The 15,838-nt window shown below is 46.3% G+C and overlaps 1 protein-coding gene across 2 annotated transcripts in view; it reads right to left on the minus strand.

Annotated features, from left to right (window-relative positions):
* LOC135541868 (uncharacterized) overlaps positions 1–11,497 on the minus strand; it is an 88,233-nt gene extending 76,736 nt beyond the window's left edge. For both annotated transcript variants that reach the window (XM_064968323.1, XM_064968322.1), the window contains exons 1-8: positions 10,967–11,497; positions 9,533–9,574; positions 6,421–6,555; positions 6,114–6,187; positions 3,756–3,828; positions 3,355–3,444; positions 3,076–3,131; positions 2,701–2,821 (exon numbers count right to left, since the gene is read on the minus strand). In XM_064968323.1, coding sequence (XP_064824395.1) covers positions 2,701–2,821; positions 3,076–3,131; positions 3,355–3,444; positions 3,756–3,828; positions 6,114–6,187; positions 6,421–6,555; positions 9,533–9,574; positions 10,967–11,317 — 942 coding nt within the window. In that variant the 5' untranslated portion in view covers positions 11,318–11,497. The remainder of the gene's footprint in view (positions 1–2,700; positions 2,822–3,075; positions 3,132–3,354; positions 3,445–3,755; positions 3,829–6,113; positions 6,188–6,420; positions 6,556–9,532; positions 9,575–10,966) is intronic.
* Between the last annotated feature and the right edge of the window lie 4,341 nt (positions 11,498–15,838).

The following is a 15,838-nucleotide window of genomic DNA, read 5'->3' on the forward strand; positions in this document are numbered from 1 at the left end:
CGTGAGGAATGCTTGTTGAAGTTTTCGATAATCATGGATTTATCGGTGGTGACCGTGTTACCGAGCCTCAGTGCAGTGGGCAGCTGGGAGGAGGTGCTCTTGTTCTCCATGGACTTCACAGTGTCCCAGAACTTTTTGAAGTTAGAGCTACAGGATGCAAATTTCTGCCTGAAGAAGCTGGCCTTTGCTTTCCTGACTGACTGCGTGTATTGGTTCCTGACTTCCCTGAACAGTTGCATATCGCGGCGACTATTCAATGCTATTGCAGTCTGCCACAGGATGTTTTTGTGCTGGTCGAGGGCAGTCAAGTCTGGAGTGAACCAAGGGCTATATCTCTTCTAAGTTCTGCATTTTTTGAACGGAGCATGCTTATCTAAAATGGTGAGGAAGTTACTTTTAAAGAATGACCAGGCATCCTCAACTGACGGGATGAGGTCAATGTCCTTCCAGGATACCTGGGCCAGGTCGATTAGAAAGGCCTGCTCACAGAAGTGTTTTAGGGAGCGTTTGACAGTGATGAGGGGTGGTCGTTTGACTGAGGATCCGTAGCGGATGCAGGCACTGAGGCAGTGATCGCTGAGATCCTGGTTGAAGACAGCGGAGGTGTATTTGGAGGGCCAGTTGGTCAGGATGACGTCTATGAGGGTGCCCTTGTTTACAGATTTAGGGTTGTACCTGGTGGGTTCCTTGATGATTTGTGTGAGATTGAGGGCATCTAGCTTAGATTGTAGGACTGCCGGGGTTTTAAGTATATCCCAGTTAAGGTCACCTAACAGAACAAACTCTGAAGCTAGATGGGAGGCAATCAATTCACAAATGGTGTCCAGGGCACAGCTGGGAGCTGAGGGGGGTCGGGCATACACCCCTGCCCTTCTTCTTACCAGAGAGATGGTTGTTTCTGTTGGCGCGATGCGTGAAGAAACCAGGTGGCTGTACCGACTCAGATAGCGTGTCTCAGGTGAGCCATGTTTCGTTGAAACAAAGAACGTTACAGTCTATGATGTCTTTCTGGAATGCTACCCTTGCTCGGATTTCGTCTACCTTGTTGTCAAGAGACTGGACATTGGCGAGTAGTATGCTCGGAGCGGTGTGCCATGCGCCTGTCTACGGAGCCTGACCAGAAGACTGCTCCGTCTGCCCCTTCTACAGTGCCGTTGTCTTGGGTCGCTGGCTGGGATCCGATCCATTGTCCTGGGTGGTGGACCAAACAGAGGATCCGCTTCGGGAAAGTCGTATTCCTGGTCGAAATGTTGGTGAGTTGATGTTGCTCTTATATCCAATAGTTCTTCCCGACTGTATGTAATAAAACCTAAGATTTTCTGGGGTAACATTGTAAGAAATAACACATAAAAAAAACAAAATACTGCATAGTTTCCTAGGAACGCGAAGCGAGGCGGCCTTCTCTGTCGGCGTCGGAAGTCGGGGGATATGCCGATAGTGAACAACCTTGCTTTACTTCTCTTGACAGTTTAATACTTTCTGAGTAGCCATTATTTACTATTTTACACCTGGGTTTACTATACCACTGTATAAGCAATTCTCCAAAATTAAAATAGTCAAGACATTTATATATACATTCTAGTCGTACTTTATTAAAAGCTTTTTAAAAATCAGCTATGAATAACCAGGCCCGGTTTCCTCGATTTTTCATAGTGTTCTATTGTTTCCAGTACTTGTCTTACATTATCTCCAATGTATCGTCCGAGTAACAAAAAACTGTCTGATTAGGATGAATAATATCTGAAAAATACCTTTTTTATTCAATGCGCTTTGCATTTTGCTAGAATTTTTTCAGCACAACACTGAAGTGTAAGGGGACTCCAGTTTCTTAGGTGGACTGGATCTTTATATTTTCCACCTGGGTCCTGTTTCAATAATAGTGAAATCAGACCTTCTTTGCTGAGCATCTGATGATCAAACATTTTTATAAGAGTGTTTAAAACATGCTAATAACGGACCTCTAAGTATATCAAAAAAGGTCTGATATACCTCAACTGGTATGCCATCCAGCCCTGGTGTTTAAGGCTTTAATTGCATCAAGAAGTTCCTCTGTAATTTGGCCTTCACATTATGTCACACCCTGATCTGTTTCACCTGTCCTTGTGCTCGTCTCCACCCCCTGCAGGTGTCACACATCTTCTCAATTATCCCCTGGGTATTTATACCTGAGTTTTCTGTCTGTCTGTGCCGGTTCGTCTTGTTTTGTCAAGTCAACCAGCGTGTTACTCCGTGCGCCTGCTTTGTCCTTTTCTCTGTTTTTTGCTAGTCCTCCCAGTTTTGACCCAAGCCTGCCTTGACTTTGAACCTGCCTGCCTGCCTGACCTCGAGGCTGCCTGCCACTCTGTACCTCCTGGACTCTGACCTTGTTATGATCTTTTGCCTGTCCACAACCATTATCTTGCCTGCCCCATGGATACTAATAAATATCAGGGACTCGAACCATCTGCTTCCCGTGTCTGCATCTGGGTCTTGCCCTGTGCCGTTATACATTAGTCTTTCTGTAAAACTGTTAATTTTACACTATTAAATAAAAAACGAACGTACAATTAACTTCAATTAGTGGAAATGGAGGAGACTGAAATTAAAACATATGCTTAAAGTATTTTTCTTCCTTTTTGAAAATATAGTTTGGTGAATCATGGATGACTCCGTCATTCGTAACAAGTTTCTGGAGAGTGTTTGTGGAGTGTGTGGTCTCACCCTGGGCAGAGGAGAGCGTAGCTGGGCAACGTGCAGGTCTGCTACCAGGGGAACAGTCAGGCGGTTGGGCAGAACCAGGAAGGAGGCGATGGCGTCCATTATCATAGTGTCAGACATGATGCTGAGAAAACAGTGAGGGAGCACACGACTTCATATATACAGTAGATACGGAAGTACACATACAGTAAATACAGTAGTACAGCATTATACAGCCTGGTCAGGTGGCATATCACATCATAGCACAGTGTTGATGGTATCATGTGATGTAGTGAAGTATAGTTTTGTGTTATGTGTTATATGAAGTGAATTATCATCACATTACATAGTGACTCCAATTACAGAACACTAACAACAGACAGACTCAACCTCACTCACTTCAGGCCAGGGATGTCCAGTAAATTGGTCAATCCAGTCCAGTTGATGTCCAGTTTCTGCAGGACAGGGGTGAAGGGATGAGGGAAAAACAGAGGAGCAAATGTTGGGGTTCAGGACTTTCAATACAAAGAGAAAGAGAAGTACGTAAACAAATGGAGGCATGGACAAGTAACCGGGAGTGGACGATAGTGGTGTTGGGGGGGAAGGGGATAGGAAGGGAGAGATGGACAGACTTATGGTAGGTGTGGAAGAAAGAGAGGGACAGTCCCAGGTACCCACCGGCCTGCGGATGAAGAACATGGTGACCGCGCCCACGATGGGGACATCTCCAATCAGAGGCTCTAGAATCACCCTCATCATCCCATGCAGCTAAAAGAGGCAGGAATATGGATACATTAATATAAAATGAATGGCAACAATAAAAGGTTTATAATGGGTTTATAAAGGGTTTATATGTACTTTATAGACTGAATTATTTGTTTATATATAAAAAAAGAGATGGCATTTGTAAATGACTAAAACCCTGTTAATTATAGTCTTACGGGTACCTTACTGTAGAGTGGGAACAACATCCCTTCATGCCTCTCCCTTTCTTATTTTCTTTGTCAATTCATTCTTTCTCTCCCTATTTTCGATAATATCCCACAGCCATATCATAGACTAGAGAAGATAAAACATACCTGTATTCCCTTGACTCCTGCTTTGCAGAAATACCTCTTCACCTCAACATTAATCTCAACGTTTCCAACATAGCTGCATGGTAAAAGAGAAGGATACTGTAACACATTGCAATCAATAATGGGTCCTTGTATAACGGATAAGATCTTCAATACCCAGTAGATCTCATTTTGAAGAGAGAGTGAATGGTGCTTTTGAGGCCCGCCCTGACCTTAGTTATCTTTGTTTTCTTTATTATTTTGGTTAGGTCAGGGTGAGACGAGGGTGGTATGTGTGTTTTTTCTTGTCTAGAGTTTTTGTATATCTATGGGGTTTTGGCATGTCTAGGTAAATGTAGGTCTATGGTGGCCTGAATTGGTTCCCAATCAGAGGCAGCTGTTTATCGTTGTCTCTGATTGGGGATCCTATTTAGGTTGCCATTTTCCATTTTGGTTTTGTGGGTTATTGTCTATGTGTAGTTGCCTATCAGCACTCGGTTTATATAGCGGCATGTTCATTTTGTTTGTTTAGTGTTATATCTTTATTAAAAGAAGTATGTATTCATATCACGCTGCGCCTTGGTCTCATCAATACGACGAACGTGACAGAATAACCCACCAAACCAGGACCAAGCAGCGTGAAAGGGAGGAACAGTGCTTTGTGGACAAATGGACCTGGGACGAAATACTGGACGGTAAAGGATCCTGGACGTGGCAGGAGAGGATCGCCTACCATGGAGGCAGGTGGAAACTGCGCAGGAGGAACGGCGAAGTAAGAGAGGACAGCAACGACGTCGGGGAGGTAGGCCACAGAAACCCCAATAATTTTTGGGGGGGGGCACATGGAGCAGTTGGCAGCGTTGAGGGGTGAGTCAGATTGTCGAGGAGTTATTGGACAGATCATAGGAGAGTGAACGGAGGGGAGATTGAGACATTCGAGGAGTTGTTGATGAAATTGGAGGAGAGTGAAGAGAGAGAGCTGTTGGTTTGGCGTAGTATGCACGGCATTCGCCCTCCCGAGCGTGTTTGCTGTCCGATGCCACCTGTGATAGTTCCTCGTACTCATCCTGAAACACGTGTTAAAGTTCCAGAACAATTGATGCCGGCTATACACACTAGGTCTCCAGTGTACCTTCACAACCCGGTGTGTCCTGTTCCTACTCCTCGCACTCTTCCTCCAGTGCGCTTCCAGGGTCCAGTACGCCCTGTTCCTCCTCCCCGCACTCGCCCTGAGGTGCGTGTCCCCAGCCCGGTACCACCAGTGCCGGCACCACGCACCAGGCCTACAGTGCACCTCGGCAGTCCAGTACGCCCTGTTCCTGCTCCTCGCCCTGAGGTGCGTGTCCCCAGCCCGGTACCACCAGTGCCGGCACCACGCACCAGGCCTACAGTGCACCTCGGCAGTCCAGTACGCCCTGTTCCTGCTCCTCGCCCTGAGGTGCGTGTCACCAGCCCGGTACCACCAGTGCCGGCACCACGCACCAGGCCTACAGTGCACCTCGGCAGTCCAGTACGCCCTGTTCCTGCTCCTCGCCCTGAGGTGCGTGTCCCCAGCCTGGTACCACCAGTGCCGGCACCAGGCCTACAGTGCACCTCGGCAGTCCAGTACGCCCTGTTCCTGCTCCTCGCCCTGAGGTGCGTGTCCCCAGCCCGGTACCACCAGTGCCGACACCAGGCCTACAGTGCACCTCGGCAGTCCAGAGTGTCCGGCGACGTTCCCCAGTCCGGGGTCTCCGGCGATGATCCACGCAGCGAGGGTCCCCAGCCCGGGGCCTACGGCGAGGATCCGCAGTCCAGAGCCTCCGACGATCCACGGGTCAGTGCTACAAGAGCGGACTCAGTGTAAAGAAGGGGTTGGCGGCGTCCAAAAGCAGAGCCGCCACCGAGGTTAGATGCCCACCCAGACTCTTCCATATAGGTTTAGGTTTGCGGCCGGGAGTCCGCACCTTTGGGGGGGGGGTACTGTCACGCCCTGACCTTCGTTATCTTTGTGTTCTTAATTTTGTTTAGGTCAGGGTGTGTCGAGGGTGGTATGTGTGTTTTTGGCTTGTCTAGGGTTTTTGTATATCTATGGGGTTTTGGTATGTCTAGGTAAATGTAGGTCTATAGTGACCTGAATTGGTTCCCAATCAGAGGCAGCTGTTTATTGTTGTCTCTGATTGGAGATCCTATTTAGGTTGTCATTTTCCTTTTTGGTTTTGTGGGTTATTGTCTGTGTGGTTGTCTGTCAGCACTCGGTTTATATAGCGTCACGTTCATTTTGTTATTTTGTTTAGTGTTCTTTCTTTATTAAAAGAAGTATGTATTCATGGTCATTGGTCTCATCAATACGACGTACGTGACACCTGGAGGAAAGTCAAACATGGAAGGGTTGAAGGTCACCTGATGTACACGTCCAGCAGAACTTGTCCCCTCTCATTCTCTGTGTGTGCTTTCACACCCACAACCTTCATGGCCTACAACACACACACAGCATAGTTACATACAGAACATAATATACACTAAATATAACAGTCGTTGTCAAATTATAATTTTAAAATTATAAAAGGTCATTGACCAATATGTCTGAAGTTCACTTCAGTGAGAGTGAAATAAAATCTTGTGCTGTGTTTAAACAGTGTCACAGTGTATCCGTATGATGAGACCTGTAAGCAGTGTGTTTAATGGTGAAATGTATCTTAGAAGTTACCTTGTCCCCAAAGTCCACCTTGGTGAAGGTGAGGGTCTGGAGGTGAGTGCTGGAGGAACGGATGGAGGGAGCGATGGTCTCCACCAGCAACTTTTCCAGATACTGACCCACAAACGGCCACACCTGCTGCAGAATCTGAGGTGGGGGACAGGGAGAGGAGCAGGGATGATGGTCATAGTTTGTGTAATGCACACCAAGCAATTGCTTTTCAGCAATACTAAATCAGGTTATTACAACATTCTGAGGGAAACACAGATAGACTTGTTCTACCACTTGCTACTTAGGAGTTAACATTTTAAGAACACGCACAACTATCTCAAAGGGATACTCGTACACAATCTGAAAATAAGAACGAGGGCAACATGCATGTTTCAGCCTGCCATGCAGGCATCTGTCTTTTCCATGATGGCACAGGCATAGATACACATATTCAGGATTCTGGGCCACCCATAGCTGTAGATGTTTTTGTTCCGCCTCCACTTTTTATAATATGGTTCCTACAGAAACCCATTAGATCTCTGTAAGTGTCACGATCGTCGTATGAGTGAAACCAAGGCACAGCGTGGTATGCGTATATTCTCTTTTAATGAATGAAAACCCTTAACAAAACCAACAAATGAAACGTGAAGCTATACAACTTAGTGCAGACAGGCAACTAAACATAGTCAAGAACCCACAACACAAATGAAGAAAATGGCTACCTAAATATGATCCCCAATCAGAGACAACGATAAATAGCTGTCTCTGATTGGGAACCATTTCAGGCCAACATAGACATACAAAAACCCTAGACATACAAAAACTAGAGTACCCACCCTGACCTAACCAAAATATATAGAAAAACAGAGATATCTAAGGTCAGGGCGTGACAGTAAGATTCTAGGGGGGGGGTTTCATGTTTGTATAAAAGCAGCACAAGACTCCTTCCCAGGTGGACAGTGAGTATATACACTGAGCAAAAATATAAACTCAACACTTAAAGTGTTGGTTCCATGTTTCATTAGCTGAAATAAAAGATACCGGCAATTTTCCATGTGCACAAAAAGCTTCTCTCTCTAAAATGTTGTGCACAAATTTGTTTACATTCCTGTTAGTAAGCATTTCACTTTTGCCAAGATAATCCACCCACCTGACACATTTTGAAGACGTCTAGAGATACAGCCGGTCTCTCAAGACACTGAATTATGTCTTGAGACATTTTATCTGTGTCTTCAAGACATCTCTCAAGACAGTAATGGAAAATAGTTCTACGTCTTGAGACATTTTATGTTGGAATGTTGAACATTTCAAACTCATTTCAAAATGTTGAACAAACTTCAGTGCGTTGAAGACAACTGGTAACTCTGAAAAAAACAAGATCCGGCTGGGAAAGATAGTTTAACAGTTATCCAACTCGGAATTCCAAGTCAGAAACTCTGGCATCTTTCTAGAGATCCTACTTTGACACTGACGTCATGGATTGATCTCTCCCCCCCGTCCCCTATTTCACAGTTGTCTTGAAAGTACCATGACCAGCATATGTAGGTACCATCAATCCAGTCAAATAAAAAAGCAAACTATTTGTAAATTATTTGAATTTATGCCCAGCTGTGCCTCGCAAATGCGACACCAACTGATCTAATTCATTACTGAAGCTTGAGTTTTGCAATATATACTTGCACAAAAATATAAACTCAACGTTTAAAGTGTTGGTCCCATGTTTCATGAGCTGAAATAAAAGATACCAGCAATTTTCCATATGCACAAAAAACTTTTTTCTCTAAAATGTGCACAAATTTGATTACAATCCTGTTAGTAAGCATTTCTCCTTTGCCAAGATAATCCACCCACTTGACAGCTGTGGCATATCAAGAAGCTGATTAAACAGCATGATCATTACACAGGTGCACCTTTGTGCAAGTATATATTGCAAAACTCAAGCTTCAGTAATGAAATAGATCAGTTGGTGTAGCATTTGCGAGGCACAGCTGGGCATAAATTCAAATAATTTACAAATAGTTTGCTTTTTTATTTGACTGGATTGATGGTACCTGCATATGCTGGTCATGGTGCTTTCAAGACAACTGGGAAATAGGGGAGGTCAAACCATGACTTCAGCGTCAAAGTCGGATCTCGAGAAAGATGCCAGAGTTTCTGACTTGGAATTCCGAGTTGGATAACTGTTAAACTATTTTTCCCAGCCATAAAATGTCTCAAGACATAATTCAGTGTCTTGATTGACAGGCTGTGTTTTAAAAACGTCTTCAAAATGTGTCTTAAGACATGTCTTGAGAACAAAAGTGTCTCAAGACGTCTTGAGACGTCTCAATTGATGCAGAGGGGTTGGGTTAAATGCGGAAGACCCATTTCAGTTGAAGGCATTGAGTTATACAACTGACTAGGTATCCCCCTTTCCCTTTCCAATTGCATGTCACAAGACATCTCAACACAAAGGTGATGGCTGTATATGTAAATCTAAAGAATGAGTCATCAACAACACTAACAGCAAGGGTTTCTGGTGTCTAGAGGCCAGTAGAGTCTGCTGATGTCCCTGTAGCAAACCCAACTCAAATCTCTGCTTTGTCCAAAAGATAGCGGCGCTCGGACCTCATGTTCCCAATGTAGCGAACACAATCATTTCAGTCTTGGCCGAGGAGGTCTATTCTTAGCAACACAGCCTGGTTTTTCAGGGCTGGAAGAGAGGACAAATATTGCCATATGATTGGATTTTAGGGGTTTGGCTGCCCCCCCCCCTTCCTGTGAGTCAACCAGCACTAATGTGGAAAGGTTGACAGAGTAGCCTGGCTCTGGCCTGCTGCCTGCTCTCTGCTGCAGGAGAGGATAGATTGCTGCGGCTGCCTAGACACAGTGGCGAGGCTACTGGAGTGGGTGTCCATGTTGTAACATGGTAGTGTAACAGCAGCAGCGCTAGTCTCTCAGACAGCTACCATGACCCACCAACCATCTATCAACACAGCACCTGGCTCACAGAGACAGAGATAGGCATGTGTGTTTACTGTGTGTTTAATGGGAGAAGTATGCATAGGGTTTCTCTTTATCCTCTCTAAAGGGCAGCCATCTGTGAGCAGAGGGAGCCAGGCGGAAAGTACAGTAGGAGGTGATATAGTAGTACCTTATTGAGCCACTCCACCTTCTCCACATCTGCGAAGTTGACCTGTAAGGAATTAGAATATAAATCATTCACATAAAGAACAGATTTAGGAATTCAGCAGTTGTCTAGTCATTTGCATATGCACTATAAAGTGTAATCTGATCTGACTAGCTTTTCCCGGTAGGTTTGTCTGATGTTGTGTGTTGTAAATTGTGCTACAGCGAAAAAGGAACTGTCAACATCCAAAGGGCAGGAAGTGGGGGTGAGAAAGAAGTACACCACCATCTCAATGGCTTATTTTGTCACTAAACAAAACTATGTTATAGTGTAAATCATTCAAACACCATTCTTCACCCATAGCAGACTAGACTCTCTGCCAAAGGTTATGTTGTGACCAGTAGTTGGGATATCTTGTTTCTTCCCCTTATCTGTTATTTGGAAATAGAGGCATTCTCTCTGACTCACTCGCTCCTTAGTCTCAAGAGAAGATATATCGAGAATGGCCTAATATAGAAGCAGCTGAGGAAGCGGTGGAATCATACATAGCGAGAGAGAGTGAGAGAGAAAAAGAGAGAGCGCATCAAAAGACCACACCTCAATCAATGCATCTCAAATGGCCTTTCCAATCTATACCTCTGGCATCAATATGGTCTGCAAGCTTCAGAGCATTACTTTACTGGGACCTTTTGGGAAGAAAGATCAATTATCCACTCAGCTCAGCTGCATGGGGAATGATAGCCTAGGCTACTGTAGCTTGGATACAGTATACCAGCCCCACAAATATTAATTGCAGTTTGAGCCAGAGATTTTGTCATGTACATGTAGTAACTGTATAATAATATTGTTCTACCCATGTTCCAAATTATTTTATATCCTATTAGCGCAGTTATCATTTATATATTTTATATAATTTACATCCGTCTTATGGATGGCACGTTAAACGGGTGTCTTGACTCTCTGTGATCACTAAAGATCCCATGGCACTTATCGTAAGAGTAGGGGTGTTAACCCCGGTGTCCTGGCTAAATTACTAAACTGTCCCTCATACCATCACGGTCCCCTAATCCTCCCCAGTTTACAATTGGCTCATTCATCCCCCTCCTCTCCCCTGTAACTATTCCCCAGGTTGCTGTAAATGAGAATGTGTTCTCAGTCAATTTACCTGGTAAAATAACGGTAAAATAAATATCAAACTATGGTTTAGGATAAATTTTAGAGGATCTCTTTGGTCCAGCGACAGGCTATTTTCTGTAACCATGCATGTGCATAGCCTATTGTGGCATTGTGTGTGAAGATTTTGGAAGACTGGCTGGTTAGGACCATACCAGCCTAACTGGATAGAATCGAGGACGTCGTGTTGTGGCATCTGATAGGGGACTTTAAATCCAGAAACACTTGGTGAACCAAGTTAACTTATTGAAGTGAGTGACAGACCGTTATCACACATTGTCTTACCCAAGCAGGGAGATCCTTTTTACTTCTGAACATTTTCATGGATGTATATTGTTTCTCGTTGTCATAGTGGTGAATGGCGGACCGCAGACGAGCTTCTTTTGCCTCGCGCGAGTGCCTCCATCCCGTGTAGACCATAAGCCCGAAAACCAAAAAACTGGCGCTAACCCGGTAGTATCCTGCAAGGTACACGGGCAGCAAGGCACCTAGGCACTTGCCAAATGTCCAAAGAACCGATACAGCGTCAAAACCCGGTGGCTTCATTTCTCCGCTATTCGGTGCATTATTGTCGGAATGGACCGACCCAGATGCATTCTTGGTGGATTCTCCCTGTCCCGAGTCCGGATTTTGCATCGTGTTTTTTTTTATATCAAGATTCTCACAGAAAAAGTAGTCTAGCTAGTGCAAGTTCTTCATTACTTCCTTTCCAACAGAGACTATCTATTGTACAACTCTGTATGTACAACTGTTCTAGAATCTACCCAATACCGTTAGCAGAACCGAAACACGCCCAGCCCATGAAGAGAAAAGCCGCAGTCGAAATATGTGTACTCATTCGTGAATGCGCGTGTCTGCCTGCCTGCCTGCCTGCCTTCTTTGCAACCTGGTCTCAAAGCATGTCGTATTATTCTGTACGTAAATGACTCACACTCCATTTACAATGCTAAATTTAATTTCGTATGGTATGTATTAATGTGTGGATGTCTATCAATCATTTTGAATGATATGTTACGAATTTAATTCCCATTATATGTTACAAATTGCTTCACAATTCCGGGTTGGAGCGAGCGGTCGCATCTACACTTCGGTCCGCAGGTAGTATAACTTTTCATTACATTTTCATTACATTTTCATTACATTTCATTATAGTACAACGGTTTGATTTGTCTAATCTTAGCAATTTCTTCTTAGCTAGCTACATAGCCGTCTTTGTATCAAAGATAATTGCGTAATTATCGTATTTCGTCGTCCTAACGTAGTCTACACTGCTATCTGCCCAGCAGCTAGTTAACGAATACCAGCACTGTAGAAACTATTCACTCAACTGAACGACTCGATTAGTGTAGTGTTAGCTAGCTACATAGTTGTCTTTGCTGTCTTCGTATCCAAGATAATTGTGTAGTTTAGAGTGTGTAGACTTAGAGTGATTATCTTAATTTACCGAGGTTAGCTAGCCAGCTATTTGTCGTCCTTAACGTAGGAGATACTGCTAGCTAGCTAGCCAACAGCTAGCCAACGTCTACCGAATAGAACTTCAACAACCCGGTCAACATTCCGCTTCGCTCCACAGGTAGTATCACATTTTCATTTCACTTCATTACAGTACAACGGTTTGATTTGTTTGATCGTAGCTAGCTAGCTACATAGCCGTCTTTGTATCTAAGACAATTGTGTAGTCTAGAGCGATTTTCTAGGTTAGCTAGCCAGCTATTGTCGTTCTTTTAACGTAACGTAACGTAATCAACACTGCTAGCTAGCCAGCTAGCCCCCGAATAGCAGCACTGTAGAAACTATTACACTCGACGGAACGACTTGATTAGTGTAGTGTCAACAACGCAGCCACTGCCAGCTAGCCTACAAAGTCAACAACGCAGCCACTACCAGCTAGCCTACTCCAGCAGTACTGTATCATTTCAATCATTTTAGTCAATAAGATTCTTGCTACGTAAGCTTAACTTTCTGAACATTCGAGACGTGTAGTCCACTTGTCATTCCAATCTCCTTTGCATTAGCGTAGCCTCTTCTGTAGCCTGTCAACTATGTGTCTATCTATCCCTGTTCTCTCCTCTCTGCACAGACCATACAAACGCTCCACACCGCGTGGCCGCGGCCACCCTAATCTGGTGGTCCCAGCGCAGACGACCCACGTGGAGTTCCAGGTCTCCGGTAGCCTCTGGAACTGCCGATCTGCGGCCAACAAGGCAGAGTTCATCTCAGCCTATGCCTCCCTCCAGTCCCTCGACTTCTTGGCACTGACGGAAACATGGATCACCACAGATAACACTGCTACTCCTACTGCTCTCTCTTCGTCCGCCCACGTGTTCTCGCACACCCCGAGAGCTTCTGGTCAGCGGGGTGGTGGCACCGGGATCCTCATCTCTCCCAAGTGGTCATTCTCTCTTTCTCCCCTTACCCATCTGTCTATCGCCTCCTTTGAATTCCATGCTGTCACAGTTACCAGCCCTTTCAAGCTTAACATCCTTATCATTTATCGCCCTCCAGGTTCCCTCGGAGAGTTCATCAATGAGCTTGATGCCTTGATAAGCTCCTTTCCTGAGGACGGCTCACCTCTCACAGTCCTGGGCGACTTTAACCTCCCCACGTCTACCTTTGACTCATTCCTCTCTGCCTCCTTTCCACTCCTCTCCTCTTTTGACCTCACCCTCTCACCTTCCCCCCCTACTCACAAGGCAGGCAATACGCTCGACCTCATCTTTACTAGATGCTGTTCTTCCACTAACCTCATTGCAACTCCCCTCCAAGTCTCCGACCACTACCTTGTATCCTTTTCCCTCTCGCTCTCATCCAACACTTCCCACACTGCCCCTACTCGGATGGTATCGCGCCGTCCCAATCTTCGCTCTCTCTCCCCCGCTACTCTCTCCTCTTCCATCCTATCATCTCTTCCCTCTGCTCAAACCTTCTCCAACCTATCTCCTGATTCTGCCTCCTCAACCCTCCTCTCTTCCCTTTCTGCATCTTTTGACTCTCTATGTCCCCTATCCTCCAGGCCGGCTCGGTCCTCCCCTCCCGCTCCGTGGCTCGACGACTCATTGCGAGCTCACAGAACAGGGCTCCGGGCAGCCGAGCGGAAATGGAGGAAAACTCGCCTCCCTGCGAACCTGGCATCCTTTCACTCCCTCCTCTCGACATTTTCCTCCTCTGTTTCTGCTGCTAAAGCCACTTTCTACCACTCTAAATTCCAAGCATCTACCTCTAACCCTAGGAAGCTCTTTGCCACCTTCTCCTCCCTCCTGAATCCTCCTCCCCCTCCCCCCCTTCCTCCCTCTCTGCTGATGACTTAGTCAACCATTTTGAAAAGAAGGTCGACGACATCCGATCCTCGTTTGCTAAGTCAAACGACACCGCTGGTTCTGCTCACACTGCCCTACCCTGTGCTCTGACCTCTTTCTCCCCTCTCTCTCCAGATGAAATCTCGCTTCTTGTGACGGCCGGCCGCCCAACAACCTGCCCGCTTGACCCTATCCCCTCCTCTCTTCTCCAGACCATTTCCGGAGACCTTCTCCCTTACCTCACCTCGCTCATCAACTCATCCCTGACCGCTGGCTACGTCCCTTCCGTCTTCAAGAGAGCGAGAGTTGCACCCCTTCTGAAAAAACCTACACTCGATCCCTCCGATGTCAACAACTACAGACCAGTATCCCTTCTTTCTTTTCTCTCCAAAACTCTTGAACGTGCCGTCCTTGGCCAGCTCTCCCGCTATCTCTCTCAGAATGACCTTCTTGATCCAAATCAGTCAGGTTTCAAGACTAGTCATTCAACTGAGACTGCTCTTCTCTGTATCACGGAGGCGCTCCGCACTGCTAAAGCTAACTCTCTCTCCTCTGCTCTCATCCTTCTAGACCTATCGGCTGCCTTCGATACTGTGAACCATCAGATCCTCCTCTCCACCCTCTCCGAGTTGGGCATCTCCGGCGCGGCCCACGCTTGGATTGCGTCCTACCTGACAGGTCGCTCCTACCAGGTGGCGTGGCGAGAATCTGTCTCCTCGCCACGCGCTCTCACCACTGGTGTCCCCCAGGGCTCTGTTCTAGGCCCTCTCCTATTCTCGCTATACACCAAGTCACTTGGCTCTGTCATAACCTCACATGGTCTCTCCTATCATTGCTATGCAGACGACACACAATTAATCTTCTCCTTTCCCCCTTCTGATGACCAGGTGGCGAATCGCATCTCTGCATGTCTGGCAGACATATCAGTGTGGATGACGGATCACCACCTCAAGCTGAACCTCGGCAAGACGGAGCTGCTCTTCCTCCCGGGGAAGGACTGCCCGTTCCATGATCTCGCCATCACGGTTGACAACTCCATTGTGTCCTCCTCCCAGAGCGCTAAGAACCTTGGCGTGATCCTGGACGACACCCTGTCGTTCTCAACTAACATCAAGGCGGTGGCCCGTTCCTGTAGGTTCATGCTCTACAACATACGCAGAGTACGACCCTGCCTCACACAGGAAGCGGCGCAGGTCCTATTCCAGGCACTTGTCATCTCCTGTCTGGATTACTGCAACTCGCTGTTGGCTGGGCTCCCTGCCTGTGCCATTAAACCCCTACAACTCATCCAGAACGCCGCAGCCCGTCTGGTGTTCAACCTTCCCAAGTTCTCTCACGTCACCCCGCTCCTCCGCTCTCTCCACTGGCTTCCAGTTGAAGCTCGCATCCGCTACAAGACCATGGTGCTTGCCTACGGAGCTGTGAGGGGAACGGCACCGCAGTACCTCCAGGCTCTGATCAGGCCCTACACCCAAACAAGAGCACTGCGTTCATCCACCTCTGGCCTGCTCGCCTCCCTACCACTGAGGAAGTACAGTTCCCGCTCAGCCCAGTCAAAACTGTTCGCTGCTCTGGTCCCCCAATGGTGGAACAAACTCCCTCACGACGCCAGGACAGCGGAGTCAATCACCACCTTCCGGAGACACCTGAAACCCCACCTCTTTAAGGAATACCTAGGATAGGATAAAGTAATCCTTCTCACCCCCCCCTTAAATGATTTAGATGCACTATTGTAAAGTGGCTGTTCCACTGGATGTCATAAGGTGAATTCACCAATTTGTAAGTCGCTCTGGATAAGAGCGTCTGCCAAATGACTTAAATGTGCAATATGTTATGAATTCACAAACTGTGTTGTTGAAAA

Source organism: Oncorhynchus masou, chromosome 6 (assembly GCF_036934945.1).
Source record: "Oncorhynchus masou masou isolate Uvic2021 chromosome 6, UVic_Omas_1.1, whole genome shotgun sequence".
In the NCBI taxonomy this organism is placed as follows: Eukaryota; Metazoa; Chordata; class Actinopteri; order Salmoniformes; family Salmonidae; genus Oncorhynchus; species Oncorhynchus masou.